This window comes from Hippopotamus amphibius, chromosome 5 (assembly GCF_030028045.1).
Source record: "Hippopotamus amphibius kiboko isolate mHipAmp2 chromosome 5, mHipAmp2.hap2, whole genome shotgun sequence".
Classification (NCBI taxonomy): domain Eukaryota; kingdom Metazoa; phylum Chordata; class Mammalia; order Artiodactyla; family Hippopotamidae; genus Hippopotamus; species Hippopotamus amphibius.
Window position 1 is genome coordinate 27,505,379 of NC_080190.1, and position 13,638 is coordinate 27,519,016.

A 13,638-nucleotide genomic window follows, 5' to 3' on the forward strand; every position below is an offset into this window, starting at 1 on the left:
ACCATCTTTCAAGTGGAGCTTTCCAAAATGGCCACCACTGCTAAGTAAATGATCCTCCAAACGTTAGAAGTCTTCAAGCAGAAGCTAGATGACCAACTGGTTATTTACTTACCAGAAATGAAGTAGCAGGGGGAAATGGACTGGATTTTTTACTTCCAGAAACCTTTCCTTTGTATGATGCTGAATACTAGAAATGACAGGAAGCATCCTTATTTCTAAGAAAAGTAACAGCAAGCTAGACTAGTAGTCAAGAGACCTATCATCAAGCTCAGTGACCTTGGTAAGTCATTTAATCTCCCTGGCTATGTTTTTTCATCTGTAAAACATGGGGCGAGAATTTAATCACTTGTGAGACCCCATGCAGTTCTAATATTCTGGGGTTCTGTGATTCTTTCTTCTAAAACATACTTCAAGAGTTTTTTTTTTTAAGTTTTAATTAGAAATAGAAGTTGAATCGCTTCTCAGCCTTTTGGCTAAGATCAAGTGTGAAATAGAAGTTGAATTTTTTCAAATGTCTTTTTGGTGTACATTACTGTGATGTATGATTTTATTGTTTCTTAGTAATGTCGTGTTTTGCAGCTGTTACGTCAACTTTGTAATTCTGGAATTATTTTAACAATTCTTCCAAATTATTTCTCTATTCAAATTCTCTGAGATTTTAGTAGGATTTTTGCATCTATATTCATAAATAAGAATCTCCTAAATGTCTTTATGTTATCTTGCTTTTTTGTTTTTTTTTAATGAAAATTACATTTACTTCAGTAAAGGAACTGGGTATCTTGCTATCATTTTCTATACTTTGGGAGTATATGTAAATGATTTGTTGTTTGATACTTTGGAGAAGTCTCAGGACAGCCATCAAAAGCAAATGACATTTTAATTGGTTATTTTTGACAATTTATGGATTATTTCTCATAACCAGTCTGGACATATTCTCTTTTAAATGTCAGTTTTCTAATATTATATCTCTATAAGGAGCCAGACATTTTCATACTAGTAATTACATTTTTAGCATCAAGTTGACAGATATCATTTTCCAAGCTAACTGATTTATTTTATATACCTCTTATTCAATTATAGATTCACTGGTTTGTACTTTTATGATTGAGCTGAAATTTTACTAATTTAATCTATAAGAATCAATTAATGGTTTCATATATTTTTCAAATTTTTGTCATTCATGCTTGGTTTTCTTATTCCACTTTGATTTTTTCTGTTCTCTTTCTAAACACAAACCCCTTAAAAAAAGAAAACATTTATTTCCAACTTGTCCCTAATACAGAGATTTAAAGTGTGATTTTTTTCTTTATAGTACTGCTTGTGTATCATCACATAAATTTTCTTGCATAGAATTTGAATTTTCATTATTTTGAAATTATCCTCCAACATATCCTCTACAACCCAGATGTTATTTTTTAAATTTTTTTAATCTTTATTGGAGTATAATTGCTTTACAGTATTGTGTCAGTTTCTGCTGTACAACAAAGTGAATCAGCCACATGTATACATATATCCCCATATCCTCTCCCTCTTGAGCCTCCCTCCCAGCCTCCCTATCCCACCCCTTTAGGTCTTCACAAAGCATCAAGCTGATCTCCCTGTGCTCTGTAGTAGCTTCCCACTAGCCATCTATTTTACATTTGGTAGTGAGTATATGTCAATGCCACTATCTTACTATGTCACAGCTTCCCCTCCCCCCGGTGTCCTCAAGTCCGTGCTCTACATCTGCATCTCTATTCCTACCCTGCCACTAGGTTCATCAGTACCATTTTTCTAGATTCCGTATATATGTGTCAGCATACGATATCTGTTTTTCTCTTTCTGGCTTACTTCAGACTCTAGGTCCATCCACCTCACTACAGATGTTATTTTAAAGAAGTATCTTTTATCTCCATATCTTTGATCCCCATTTAATTCTATATAACCTGTTTATTTTTATAAGAAACAAACTATCAAATTATGTATACATTTCTGCCTGTTCTCACATTTCTGTCTACTGTTCTTTCATGTATTTTGGCAATATGTTCTTTAAAATGAGTAATTCAGGACTTCCTAGGTGGCACAGTGGGTAAGAATCTGCCTGCCAATGCAGGGGACATGGGTTCAATCCCTGCCCCAGGAAGACACCACATGCCGCACAGCAACTATGCCCGTGTGCCACAATTATTGAGCCTGCGCTCTAGAGCCCGTGAGCCACGACTATTGAGCCCATGTGCCGCAGCTACTGAAGCCCACATGCGTAGAGCCCGTGCTCTACAACAAGAGAGGCCACTGCAATGAGAAGCCCGCACACCACAACAAAGAGGAGCCCCCACTCGCTGCAACTAGAGAAAGCCCATGTGCAGCAACGAAGACCCAACACAGCCAATTAAATAAATAAATAAATAAATTACTAACTCAGTACTACTAGGTTTTCATTATTTAATGTAAATTCCATCTTTATTTACCATTAAAATTTTGATTATGAAATTTATTTTATCAGATATAAGCAATCACTGCTTCTTTAATATTTGTTCCAGCATGATGAAGAAAACATAGACCATACCTTTATTTTAATTTTATATCATCTTAAATATTTCTTGCTTTGTATATACTTGGATTGTTTGTTTTATTTTCTAAACTGATTACTTTAAAAAAAAAATCAGTCCTTGAATTTTCTAAGTAGATAATCCTACCATATGATAACAATTTTGTCTCTTCCTTGCTAATAGTTACATTTAATTTTAATTTCTGTACCAGGTGTGGCTTCCAGGGAAATGCTGAACAGAAACTGTGATAGTAACATCCTCACATAATGTTTCAAATGTTTACTCCTAATACAACAATTGCTGTACGTTTGTAATCCTTCTTTTTAAGGTAAATTGAGACTGTTTACTTTTAATAATCATAATAAATGTTTATAGAATGAATACATAGGTGAATTCCTTCATATCTATTTTTTTATTTTAAGTTAATGTGCATATTATATAAAATGAGGAGTAAATGTAATCTGATATGATTAGTCAACTTGATGATACGAATATGAATTAAATTGGACTCATATTTGCTTTTTTTCTTTCCGAAAAAACACCATTTTCTTATGTCAGCTTTCTCCCAATACCTTAGTGAATGAATTAAGAACTAAGCTAAAACAGGTTGGAAGTCCCATTTTAAATTCAAACAAAGCATAGAGATTCAGACTTGACAACAAACAATGGTAATGACATTTAATAAGATAAATTCAATGAACATAGGTAAATGTCTACAAACGTAAGGTTTTCTACAGGGCACAATCCTATACTGCGATCACAGCAATTCAACTGCTTTCTCACTTGGCAATAATGTCATGCAAGTGAATTTGCTGATAACTAGCAAAATTACAAAATGAACCCAAGGCCACTTAATCAAGAGTCACAACAACAAAGAAACCCTAGGAATGAAGGTCAAGGCAGGAGGTTGCAGCTGGCTAGATATGATACCATTTGCCTAATTTTCATGTAATTTGCTGCAACAAATAAAATGAGTATCTCCTCTTGGTTACTAGAAAAGAAAACAACAGGTATTACCTAATGACCATTCTGTGACCATGAAATTAAAGTATTTCCTGAATGTATGATTAAAAGAAAAATATTTAAAAACAATATTAATCATTCTTATACATTCTATATATATATATATATAGTAGAAGCTCTAAGTCTTAATTTAAAACACTACTCAGTATTTACTTAAGAAACACATTTAGACAATATGGTTTTTGACATATTAAAGTTCTATGGGAAAAACTAAGACATCTTTTAATTGTGCTTTAATATCAAACTAACAGAGCAACTAAAAATTTAATAAGAGCATGGGTTGGTTTGATTCAAGAAGTGCTTCCAAAATTCAGTCACCTAACTGCCTTTCAGGAGACACTGTTCATCGTCACAGATCTTTTCTAACTTAACTTTTAGAAAAGAAAATGGAAAATCAAACCCATAGCACAATGGTTATGTAAGATATTTCCTCCTCAGTGTCAGTGTAACGCGTTCTATTTCAACAGATGATTTAACTGGTCCTGTAGATTTGATGACTGCTCAACACTATAAATTAGAATAGAAAAAAAGGTTTATCTAGAATGAGCATCTCATTGTCACAGCAACCCTCTCTAGGCAATCATACTTTCCTTTGGCTTTTAAATGTAGGGGCTATTGATGAGTCAGATTCATGGTTGGATACAGAGATAGAGGTATTCCTGTATATTCTTTGTATGCAATGGTTTACTGTCCCTGCAAGTCCAATTTCATATGTTCTCCCTAGAAAAATAAATGGAAGACTAGATACTGCAAAAATATGTGATCAATGTTAAAAAAAAAAAAAAAAAAGACATCTCATTGTGCAAATGACTTACACAAAGTATTTGCCCAAAGCATATTATATGCATGGTTCTGTTGAAGCAAAATCAAAATTTATATTGGTCCACTAGGGTCCCAGACTATGAAGAAAAGGTTTGTAAATCCAATTAGCAGTGTAAACAATATTGCAAGGGACAGATTTAATCCACTTAAAAAAAAAAACAAGGCTGTTCAATGACTTTAGCACATTTCCTCTACTTAATGAATATTACCAATGTAAAAGGTTTTCTGCTCCTTAAGGTTGGTCTCTACACCCTGTAACTTTCAGAAAGCCTCTGCTAGCAGTGAATTGACTTACTGCATGCCTCTGAAATAGTCTTTATATTCCCAAGGAGCTATCCTAGAACACAGGTCAATTTAAGGGCCTATGTCAACCAGAATTTGTACTGACCTAGGCCCAGCAGTATCATTCCCCCCAGCACGCTCCCGTTAGTTGGCCCCCCACTCCTCCACCTTTGGGGTTACTTACTTCTTCTGAATAGCTTCTTGCCTAAATCAGAAAAGGAAAGAGGAAAATAAACATAAGAAAATGCAGCAAATTACTAGAAGTTACTTATGGTCATATATATATATATATATATACACACACATGCAGGACAAATTCCAGCTTGTCACATTTTATATTTCTGTCCATCCTACCCCAAGACTGTGCTATTGAACCCTTGTTCAATATCTGAGTGCAGAGTTGCTGAAAAGATGGGTTCTAAACCTAAAGATGTAATAATAACCTCTATCAGAGGGAGGGATGTGGTCCAACAAACTACAGGTATGGCTCAAATTCAGTCTGGGTATATGGAGCCAAACGGTCACATAACTGATATGTACACACCCAAAAAATGAACACTTAGCTATTTAAATATCAAGAGTTAAATTCCAAATCAGGTATTTCCAATAGGTACATGAGTATAATATCAACTACATAAAATAAAAAGCAAAACGAAATAAGATAAAAAGTTAAATTATAATTTTGTCCAAAATTATAATGGAGAAAAGGGTCTCTATATCTCAAAATCTTCTGGATGATTTATGTGCAGTTAGGGCTGAGTTACATATGGGAACATAAGATAAAGGTCACAGTTCTACTCGATTCCCCAGGGAAGGTACAGATGCCAAGAGAGACCTCAGCATAAACGGTCGACAAATACTGGTTAAGTGCCTACTGAGCACCAAGCGCCGCGCATGTGTGTGGTTCTGGATGGGCCCTGCCCTTGTGGGGTTTGCAATCTCTTCCTCTCAGGGGCCCTCAAGTTATCAGAGACATTCACAAAAGGTGTTCCCCATTCTGATCGCATCCCATACCCCAACATCTTCTGAAGTCTCAGGCATCTCTTCCAGAGGGAACACGTCCTTGACTAACCTCCCCCTTTACTCCCAGCTCCTGCGTCCACAGCAAAATGTGCTGAAGCACAAAGGCCACAAGAAGCAGCCTGTGGAGCAAGAACAGCAGGCTCTGGAGAGGGCATACTCACTGGTATTGAAGATGTGTTGTTATTATTGCCATTTTTCTTAAACTCTGCATTAAAAAAAAGAAAGAAAGAAAAACGAGAAATAGAACATTCCACTTCCCTGAAGCCACACAAACTGTGCGTATAAAACCCAAATCATAACAGAAATTGTTTCTTACGTCTTCTGAGTGTAAGATGGCATCTTCCTGTAGTACCATGTTTCTAGCTGCCTGACCTAGCAGCTGGAAGACAAAAATAAAATGGTAATAGTCAAAATTTCCAAACTTCCTGTAATCTTCTCTCTGCAGCTGTTATACCAGTGCCCTCTCTCCTCCCCCAACTCTCCCACCCCATACAAATACAAACACTCCAAATGTAAAGGAGGATAATTTCCCATTTGTTCATGTTGAAAATCCACTTCATTGTCACTATGGCAGCTCTGGCACGGGCTCAACATCTGTTCCAAAGGCCACTGCCTGAGAAATCAAGTCCTCTTTAACTGCTGAGCTTATTAATCAAGTGTCTAGAGGCAAAGTCTGCGAAAACAAACTTTGGCTCCACAAGCCCAGTAAGAACCTAACTTCTGATTCTCTTAAGGCAAATTTGAGATTTGGGGTGGTTTGAGAGCAGTGAAAGGCCAGGAATCAGCATAGGGCTTTAAAGGACGAAGGAATGTAGCTGTTTAGAAATGGAATGAGAGACACAGAGGGGGTAAAGAGGCCTGGGAAGAGGCTTGGGATTTAAAGTGGGAAACCACTGCTTGAAGGATGGCCAGATGGAGCTGGGGAAGACAAAAGAAAGGAGAAATGCGGCAGCAGATTTTAATGAGTTCACTGATAGCTGGGCCCTGAGGCCGAGAGAGAAAGGCTGAGTGAGCTCTGTTTCAGCTGGGTGGCCCGTGGTCAGCAGATCTGACTCCTCACTGAGAGGCAGGAAGTGATCAACAGAGGTTTCTGGCCTCCTGTGGCCTCCTGTTCCTGGCAGACATGCAGTCCAGCCACGTACTGTTATGTGTGTCCTACCAACCCTCCCTGTTGCCTTGGGTCAGAGAGATTCTAATGAAAAAGGGACGGATGACTTCAGATTAACCAGGACACCAGCACTGCTCCAGCCTCCATCCCCCCACAGCAACTTTCATTTATTTTTCTTTTTAACTTTAAAAATTAATAGAACTTTATTCGCTTCTAAAGGCAAAACAGTAAAATAAGACCTCCTATCCAGCCTCTTCCCCTCCCTGGGAATCTCTCCCCGATGCATAAATATTTTTTAAATTAGTTTTTGGTTTATCTTTCCACTGTTCCCATATAAAACAGTGGACGTATGTATATATTCTGCCCCCCTTACATAAAACGTAACCTCCCAGGTGCACTCTTCCGCACCCTGCTATTTTCACTTGATGATGTACACTGAGATGGATCTGCAGCAACATACACTGACTCTCCACCCTGTTCTTTTAGGGCTGCTGAGCACTCCCCTGTTTAGATGTCTCATGAGATTATTCAACCAGTCCTCCGCTAAACTCTGTGGCTGTTTCCAGTCGTCTGCTATTATAAGTAGTGCCACAAAAAATACTTCATACTTCTTTGTATTTTTTTGCCAGCCTATCTTTGGATAGACTCAGAATCCTGACTGTGATTGCTGGATCAGAGGGTTTTGATTTTGCTACATATTGCCACCCCGCGCCCACCCCATTAAGGTTATATCATTTTGCATTTCCACCCACTAAGTATGAGAGTTCCTGTTCCCTCCTTGTGGCCACTTTTAAGTGGCAAACTCCAAACTCCTATAGACAGGGGATAGTGACTGATAAACCAATGGCAGAAAGAAAGGGCTCTAACAGAATCTTCCTCATTCAGTAAACAAATATTTTTTAAGTGCTTATGAGCCAGTAAGAGACATAGCCCCTGTACTTACAGGGCTTACAGGCTGGGATGACAAAGAGGACAAAGGTACTACAATACCTTGTGTTAAGTGCCGAGGGGGAAGCACTGAATGCCCTGGGAGTTCAGGGGGCAGGGGTGACTAACCCCTTACAGGGGAGGTGCTTAGGGAAGGCTTCCTAAAAGAAGTGACTTCTAAGCTGAGACCTAAAGGCCTCAGTGTTTAGAATTCCAAAGTAATATAATGTTACAAAAAAAGTGGCATGATCAGATGTACTGTTCTAGAATGTGGTAAGCAGGATGGACTAGACCGGGGACTAAAGGCAGAGAGATTGGTTAGGAGAACATTTAAGTATGCGAGGCAAGCAATGACAGTGAACTGAAGCACAGAAGTGGCAGGTAAAAAAAAGGGGAGGGGGAGCCTTGAGAGGCATGCAGAAGATAGACCTGACGGGACTTGCGATGGCCTGGAATGCAGGGGCTGTTGGAATGTAGAGCCAAGGCCTCTTCTGTAATCACTGACATCATTTTCTTACACAAACCAACCACACGTACAACGTACCACCTAAGATTTCCGTTTTGGTTTCTTTAAAATGGAACAACATCTTAAATACACCTGTAAAACGATCTGAGTATAGAAACTTTTTAGATTTCTGTGAATTTTCCCCCAAGCTTGGACCATTATCTTGCTCATAATTAACTCAATACTTGGTACTTCTCTTCAACAAGTATCTCTGGTACTTCTCTTGGTACTTCTATTCAACAAATATTTCTGATTTTCAGCACAGCAGCAGCAACCCTCTTTTTTTCTGCACTCATATTTCATCATTTTCCATATCATTACATGAAACAATGTATTGATAGTTGCAAGAGCAAAGCACAAGTGCCTTACGTAGGTTTAGGGAAAAAAATACAACGAACCCTTACCAAGCATACAGTCCACCTGGAGGAGCAGAAGCACAGGTGTGCACAAGAGGAGTGTATTAGTCACAAGCACTCATTGTGCCGTGGACACAAGTTGGTATGATTTCCTCACTTTGTGCTCCATTCACACTGGCCTCCCTGCATTCATTTCCACACATTCCCTTCTCAAGGCCTTTGTTCCTCTAGATGTCCATGTGGTTTGCTCCCTCACTTCATTCAAGCATCTGCTCGAATGTCACCTCCTCAGAGAGCCCTTCCCTGACCACCCTATTAAGAGAAAACCCTTCCTCCCTGCCCATGAGTGAAACATATTGCTGCACCATTTTATATGTAATTATCATTTTCCCCCTTGTTTTAAAAGCCATTTGTATTTCTTGTTTTATGAATTCTCTTCATGTTATTTGATCATTTTCCATTGGAATGTAGATTTTTCTTATTGATTTGATCTCATTATGTATTAAAGAAATTAGCCTCTTTTCTGTCCAATGAGCTGTAAAAAAAAAAAAAAAAAAAAAAAAAAAAAGAGAAAACCCTTTCAGCACGCTCTATTCCCAGCTTTATTTTTCTTCACAGCATTTGCTACCACCTGATTTTTTTGTGTTTCATTTGTTTCTGTCTTCACTAAAATGGAAGTTTCCTAAGCACAGGGACTTAGTTTTGTGTCCCACTGTCTCCCCTGTACCTAGAACAGTTCCTGGCACATAGCAGACACTCGATAAGTATGTGTTAACTGGATGCTGTGGAGTGAGTGTTTTACACCGGGAAATCGTCAAACAAAATAGCTATATGGAGACTGCTAAAGAGAGAAGCAGTGCTCTGTGGGCTAAGAAGGATTGAAAATCAGTAAGACACTCCCATAACCATAGAGTCTAGTAAAGGAAATGGCCAAAATACATAAGTAACTATAGAAAAATGCAATATGGTATGTGGTAAGTGTCATGTAAGAGATCCAGTAAAAAGAAAAAGTTCAGACTTGAGAAATGTGTCAATTCTGTCCCAGAAAGCTAGACTTGTTTCAGCTTAACTCAATCTACACTGCTTACTGAGCACTCCACCTAAACCGACTACAGAAGAAGCTCTTGGGAAAAATACAAGAGGAGCAGGAACGGGAAGCAGCAAGCCACATCAGGGCAGTCAACGGTGGCACTGTGGCTTTTCCGCCACTTAATCCAGCTAGCGGCCATGAGAAGTGATGTCAAAGAGTGTGGGCCTGGAACCAGTCTGCCTAGGTCTGAATCCTAGCTCTACCCCCTCCTAGCTACTGTGGGACCCTGGACAACTGAAATTCCTCTCTGTAAGAAAAGTACCTCCTTTATTAGTGATTGTGAAGACTTAATGAATTAAACTACATAAAACACACACTTAAAAAAAAAACAGAAATAGAATCTAAAAATCATGAAAAGGAGAAGGAAGTAGATATGTCTACCACTAAAACTGACAAAGAAACTTCTGTACAACCGAGGCAAAAAGCGAAACACAGGAAGTTGCTTAATGCTTACTTGGTAAAAGGCAACACACGATTCTTCAAAAGAGATAAACTTTCCTCTGATACTGAATCCTAAAACGAGTATACCATCTGGGACCTCATACAAAGCCCGTCTGGGATCACAGATCAATGACTTCAACAAGAGTATTATGGTAAACGCAAACACTTTTTTCACACTTGTTTCTTGTGTTTCTTCTGTATCAACAGAAGCTAAGGACATAACAGGAAGGCTAATTTTGTAAAGATAATTCTACTGGACCCTAAACTAATATAAATAAAGCTGCTTTGAACATTTATATACAAATGTGAAGACTTGGGGACATATTATGCTTGCTAACACAACTACATAGCTTAATGAAATAATATAGAAACGGATGAAATATGAGTAAAAAAAGTGGGGGGGGGGAGAAAGAGTTGCTATTGCTATGAAAACTAAGTTGAAAATCAAAAATACTTGTTGAAAATGAGTAGCTTAGATACACTGCTATTGAGTTAATTATGAGCAAGACAATGGCCTTCAAGAGAAAGTCATAGAAATCTAAAGACTCTGTCCCCAGAATGTTTTACAAGTGTATTCAAGATGTTTTCCACTTTAAAGGATCCAAACCTGGACATCTTGGATGTCATGTGCATGGTTGGTTTTTGTAACAAAATGATGAACATGTTTTCTTTTCTGCTGAGTAAAAACCTAGAAGTTGAAAGGCTGGGTCATTAGACCCATTTTGTTTATTCAATCACCTGCCATCTGGGAATCTGGATTGTTTCCAGTTTGGTGCTATTAGGGATAAATGTGCTATAAACATGTACAAGTCTTTATGTGGACATATATATTTTTTTCACTTGGGTGAGTATCTCAGGGTACAATGGATAGGTCTTTTTTTTTTTTTTGGAGAGAGAGTACACATATAAAGCTTGCTGGTGTGAAGAGTCATCACATAATCCCATTCACGGAACCAGCCAGAGGATGATGGGGCGGGGTGGGAGGGAGGGGGGATCCCAGTAAAGGAGAAAGCTAACCTAAGAAACAGAAAACCAAAATGTGGCCAGAAAGACAAGTCAGAAAAGAATAAATCTGTGGACAGACGATGAAGAAAAGTGTGGAAGCAATCTGGGATGTTAGGGCAAAACCACGCGGAATTTAGCGGCCGAAAGAGACGGATCTTCAGTACAAACAACTCTGAGAAACAAATGAGGAACTCGTTAGGACCACTAGCTCATCCGTCGTCTGCGGCAATCTCTGCTTCAAAGCACCTATTCTCGTCTTTTCGTTTCTTCCCCACCCCACTCCCCCGATCGCAGGACCGCTAGTCCTACCCAGAGACTACACACCCCAGAACGCAACACTCGGCCTCCGCGAACGAGCTCTCCTGCCTTCTCCACTAGTTCATGGACTACAATTCCCAGGATGCAACACGACCCCCTTCCCACGGCTACGGAAGACGAGAGAGTCGCGGGGTGTTAGGCCCGGCGAATCCACTCCCAGCTCACCTCGGAGCTCCGGGAGCCCTTCAGCACCTGCTTGGTGAGCGCGATCACGTCAGTACCACAGGTGTTCACCTTCTCCGTAAGAAGCCCCTTCACAGACTGACCGAATCGCGCTTGCGAATCTGGGGTCCCAGTCGCCATCACTTCAACCAGTGAACGCCTCCCCACGGACGATGGCGAGTCGCAGGGGCCAAAAGATGGGCAAAGCGGAAGGAAAGGAGGCGGTGTCTGTTTTTCCTACCGTGGGAAAAGGAAGGGACGCATGCGCCTAGCGGGGGGATGGTCTTCGCTAACTTTAAATTCGTTTAAAATACTCAGTTGATATCCTTGAGACAGGGCCAGGCAAACACCAATGGAGGGAATGAAGGACAATTTCAGTAAACCCATGGTTTAAAATCAGAAGACCTGGATTACGGTCCCAATTCTGCCGTTGAGTTGTGTGGCTGCAAATTAGCCTCTGCATCTTGTGTTCCCCATCTGTAAAATAGAAGTAACAAAGTTAAATTCTCCAAAGCGTTATGAGAATGAATTAAGATAATTCAATTTAATTTTAGCAAACATTTCGTGAACGAAATACCAAACACTGTGCTGGACTGAGGGTAGAGAAAGAAAAAGGATGCAGTACTTGTCTCCAGTGAGCTCCCAGGCTGAGGAGGCACGTAAACAAACAGAAGAACCGGGAAGAACACGCCAATAGAAGAACTGGCAAAGTTCACAGACAGGCAATTAAAAAAGTACATACGATAGTCAATAGGTATGAAAAATGCGTAACATCTCTAGTAATTTTTAATGATAAATGATCCCTTAATTCTATTGATATTAAAAGCACACTGATTGTCACCTTGAAAAGAATTAGTCTCTGAAGTGTTTCATGTAGCTCTGTTTCTTTTTTAGCTAATGCACGAGAGAGATGAAAATGGTAAATTGGCAAATTTTGTTTAAAATCACCTATACTCAGTATCAACGTTACTTTCTCTTACAAGTGTCTAGATTCATGTCTCTGATTCTTTCACTTAATTCTTGTCTTAATCAACTTTATTGACGTATAATTTATGTTCGATAACTACATTCTCTTAAAGCGTACAATGTGGTGAGTGCGACGGATGTGTACAGCTGTGAATTACCACGACTATTAAGATACAGAACATTTTGGGGACTTCCCTGGCCGTCCAGTGGTTAAGACTCTGCGCTTCCACTGCAGGGGACGCAGGTTCCATTCTCGGTTGGGGAGCTAAGATCCCACATGCCGGCACAGCCTGGCCGAAAGAGAAAGGATAAAAAGGTACAGAACATTTTCATCGCTCCCACAAGTTTCCTGGTGCCCCTTTGTAGGCCATCTATCCCTCACTCCAGGCAACAATGGATCTGCTTTCTAGCACTACAGAGTAATTTGTATTTCTAGAATTTTATATAAATGGAATCATACAGGAAGTACTTTTTTGGTATGGCTTCTTTCTCTCAGCATAACAGTTTTGAGAGTCATTCACTTAGTTGTGTGTATCACTAGTCTGTTCCTTTTTTATTTCTGAGAAATAGTCCATTGTATGGATATATCTCAATTTGTTGACCCACTCACCTGTTGATGGACATTTCGGTTGTTTCCAGTTGGGTGTTATTATGAATAAAGCTGCTATGAACGTTCATATACAAGTCTTTTTTTTTTTTTTTACTATAAAAGTGTTACTTTTTTTCTGTAAAATTTGAAAAATGTGGTATTTATTTTATTTTATTTTATTTTTTAAGCTTTTTATTGGAATATAATTGCTTTACACTGTTGTGCCAGTTTTTGCTATACAACAAAGTGAATCAGCTGTATTTATACATATACCCCCATATCCCCTTCCTCCTGTGACTCCTTCCCACCTGCCCTATCCCATCCCTCTAAGTCCTCACCCATCATGGAGTTGATCTCCCTGTGTTATGCAGCAGCTTCCCACTAGCTATCTGTTTTACATTTGGTAGTGTATGTATGTCAATGCTACTCTATCACTTCATCCCAGCTTCCCCTTCGTGCCCCGACCTGTGTCCTCAAGTCCATTTTCTCATAT

At 39.1% G+C, this 13,638-nt stretch overlaps 1 protein-coding gene and 1 pseudogene across 2 annotated transcripts; one reads left to right on the top strand and one right to left on the bottom strand.

Moving 5' to 3' along the window:
• The first annotated feature begins 453 nt into the window (after window positions 1-453).
• On the top strand, window positions 454-597 carry LOC130854748 (U2 spliceosomal RNA; annotated as a pseudogene).
• A 1,924-nt stretch (window positions 598-2,521) lies between these two features.
• On the bottom strand, window positions 2,522-11,780 carry BORCS7 (BLOC-1 related complex subunit 7). 2 transcript variants are annotated; one of them, XM_057735698.1, is made up of 5 exons: window positions 11,663-11,780; window positions 5,995-6,057; window positions 5,840-5,883; window positions 4,840-4,860; window positions 2,522-4,058 (listed from the first exon to the last, which is right to left on the bottom strand). In XM_057735698.1, exons 1-5 carry the CDS (start codon window positions 11,729-11,731, stop codon window positions 4,007-4,009), a joined length of 249 nt encoding a protein of 82 aa, XP_057591681.1. In that variant the 5' UTR covers window positions 11,732-11,780; the 3' UTR covers window positions 2,522-4,006. The 2 variants fall into 2 exon arrangements, with proteins under 2 accessions (XP_057591681.1, XP_057591680.1); XM_057735697.1 differs by lacking the exon at window positions 2,522-4,058 and adding an exon at window positions 4,067-4,271 and having other exon boundaries at window positions 11,594-11,780.
• Window positions 11,781-13,638: the final 1,858 nt, after the last annotated feature.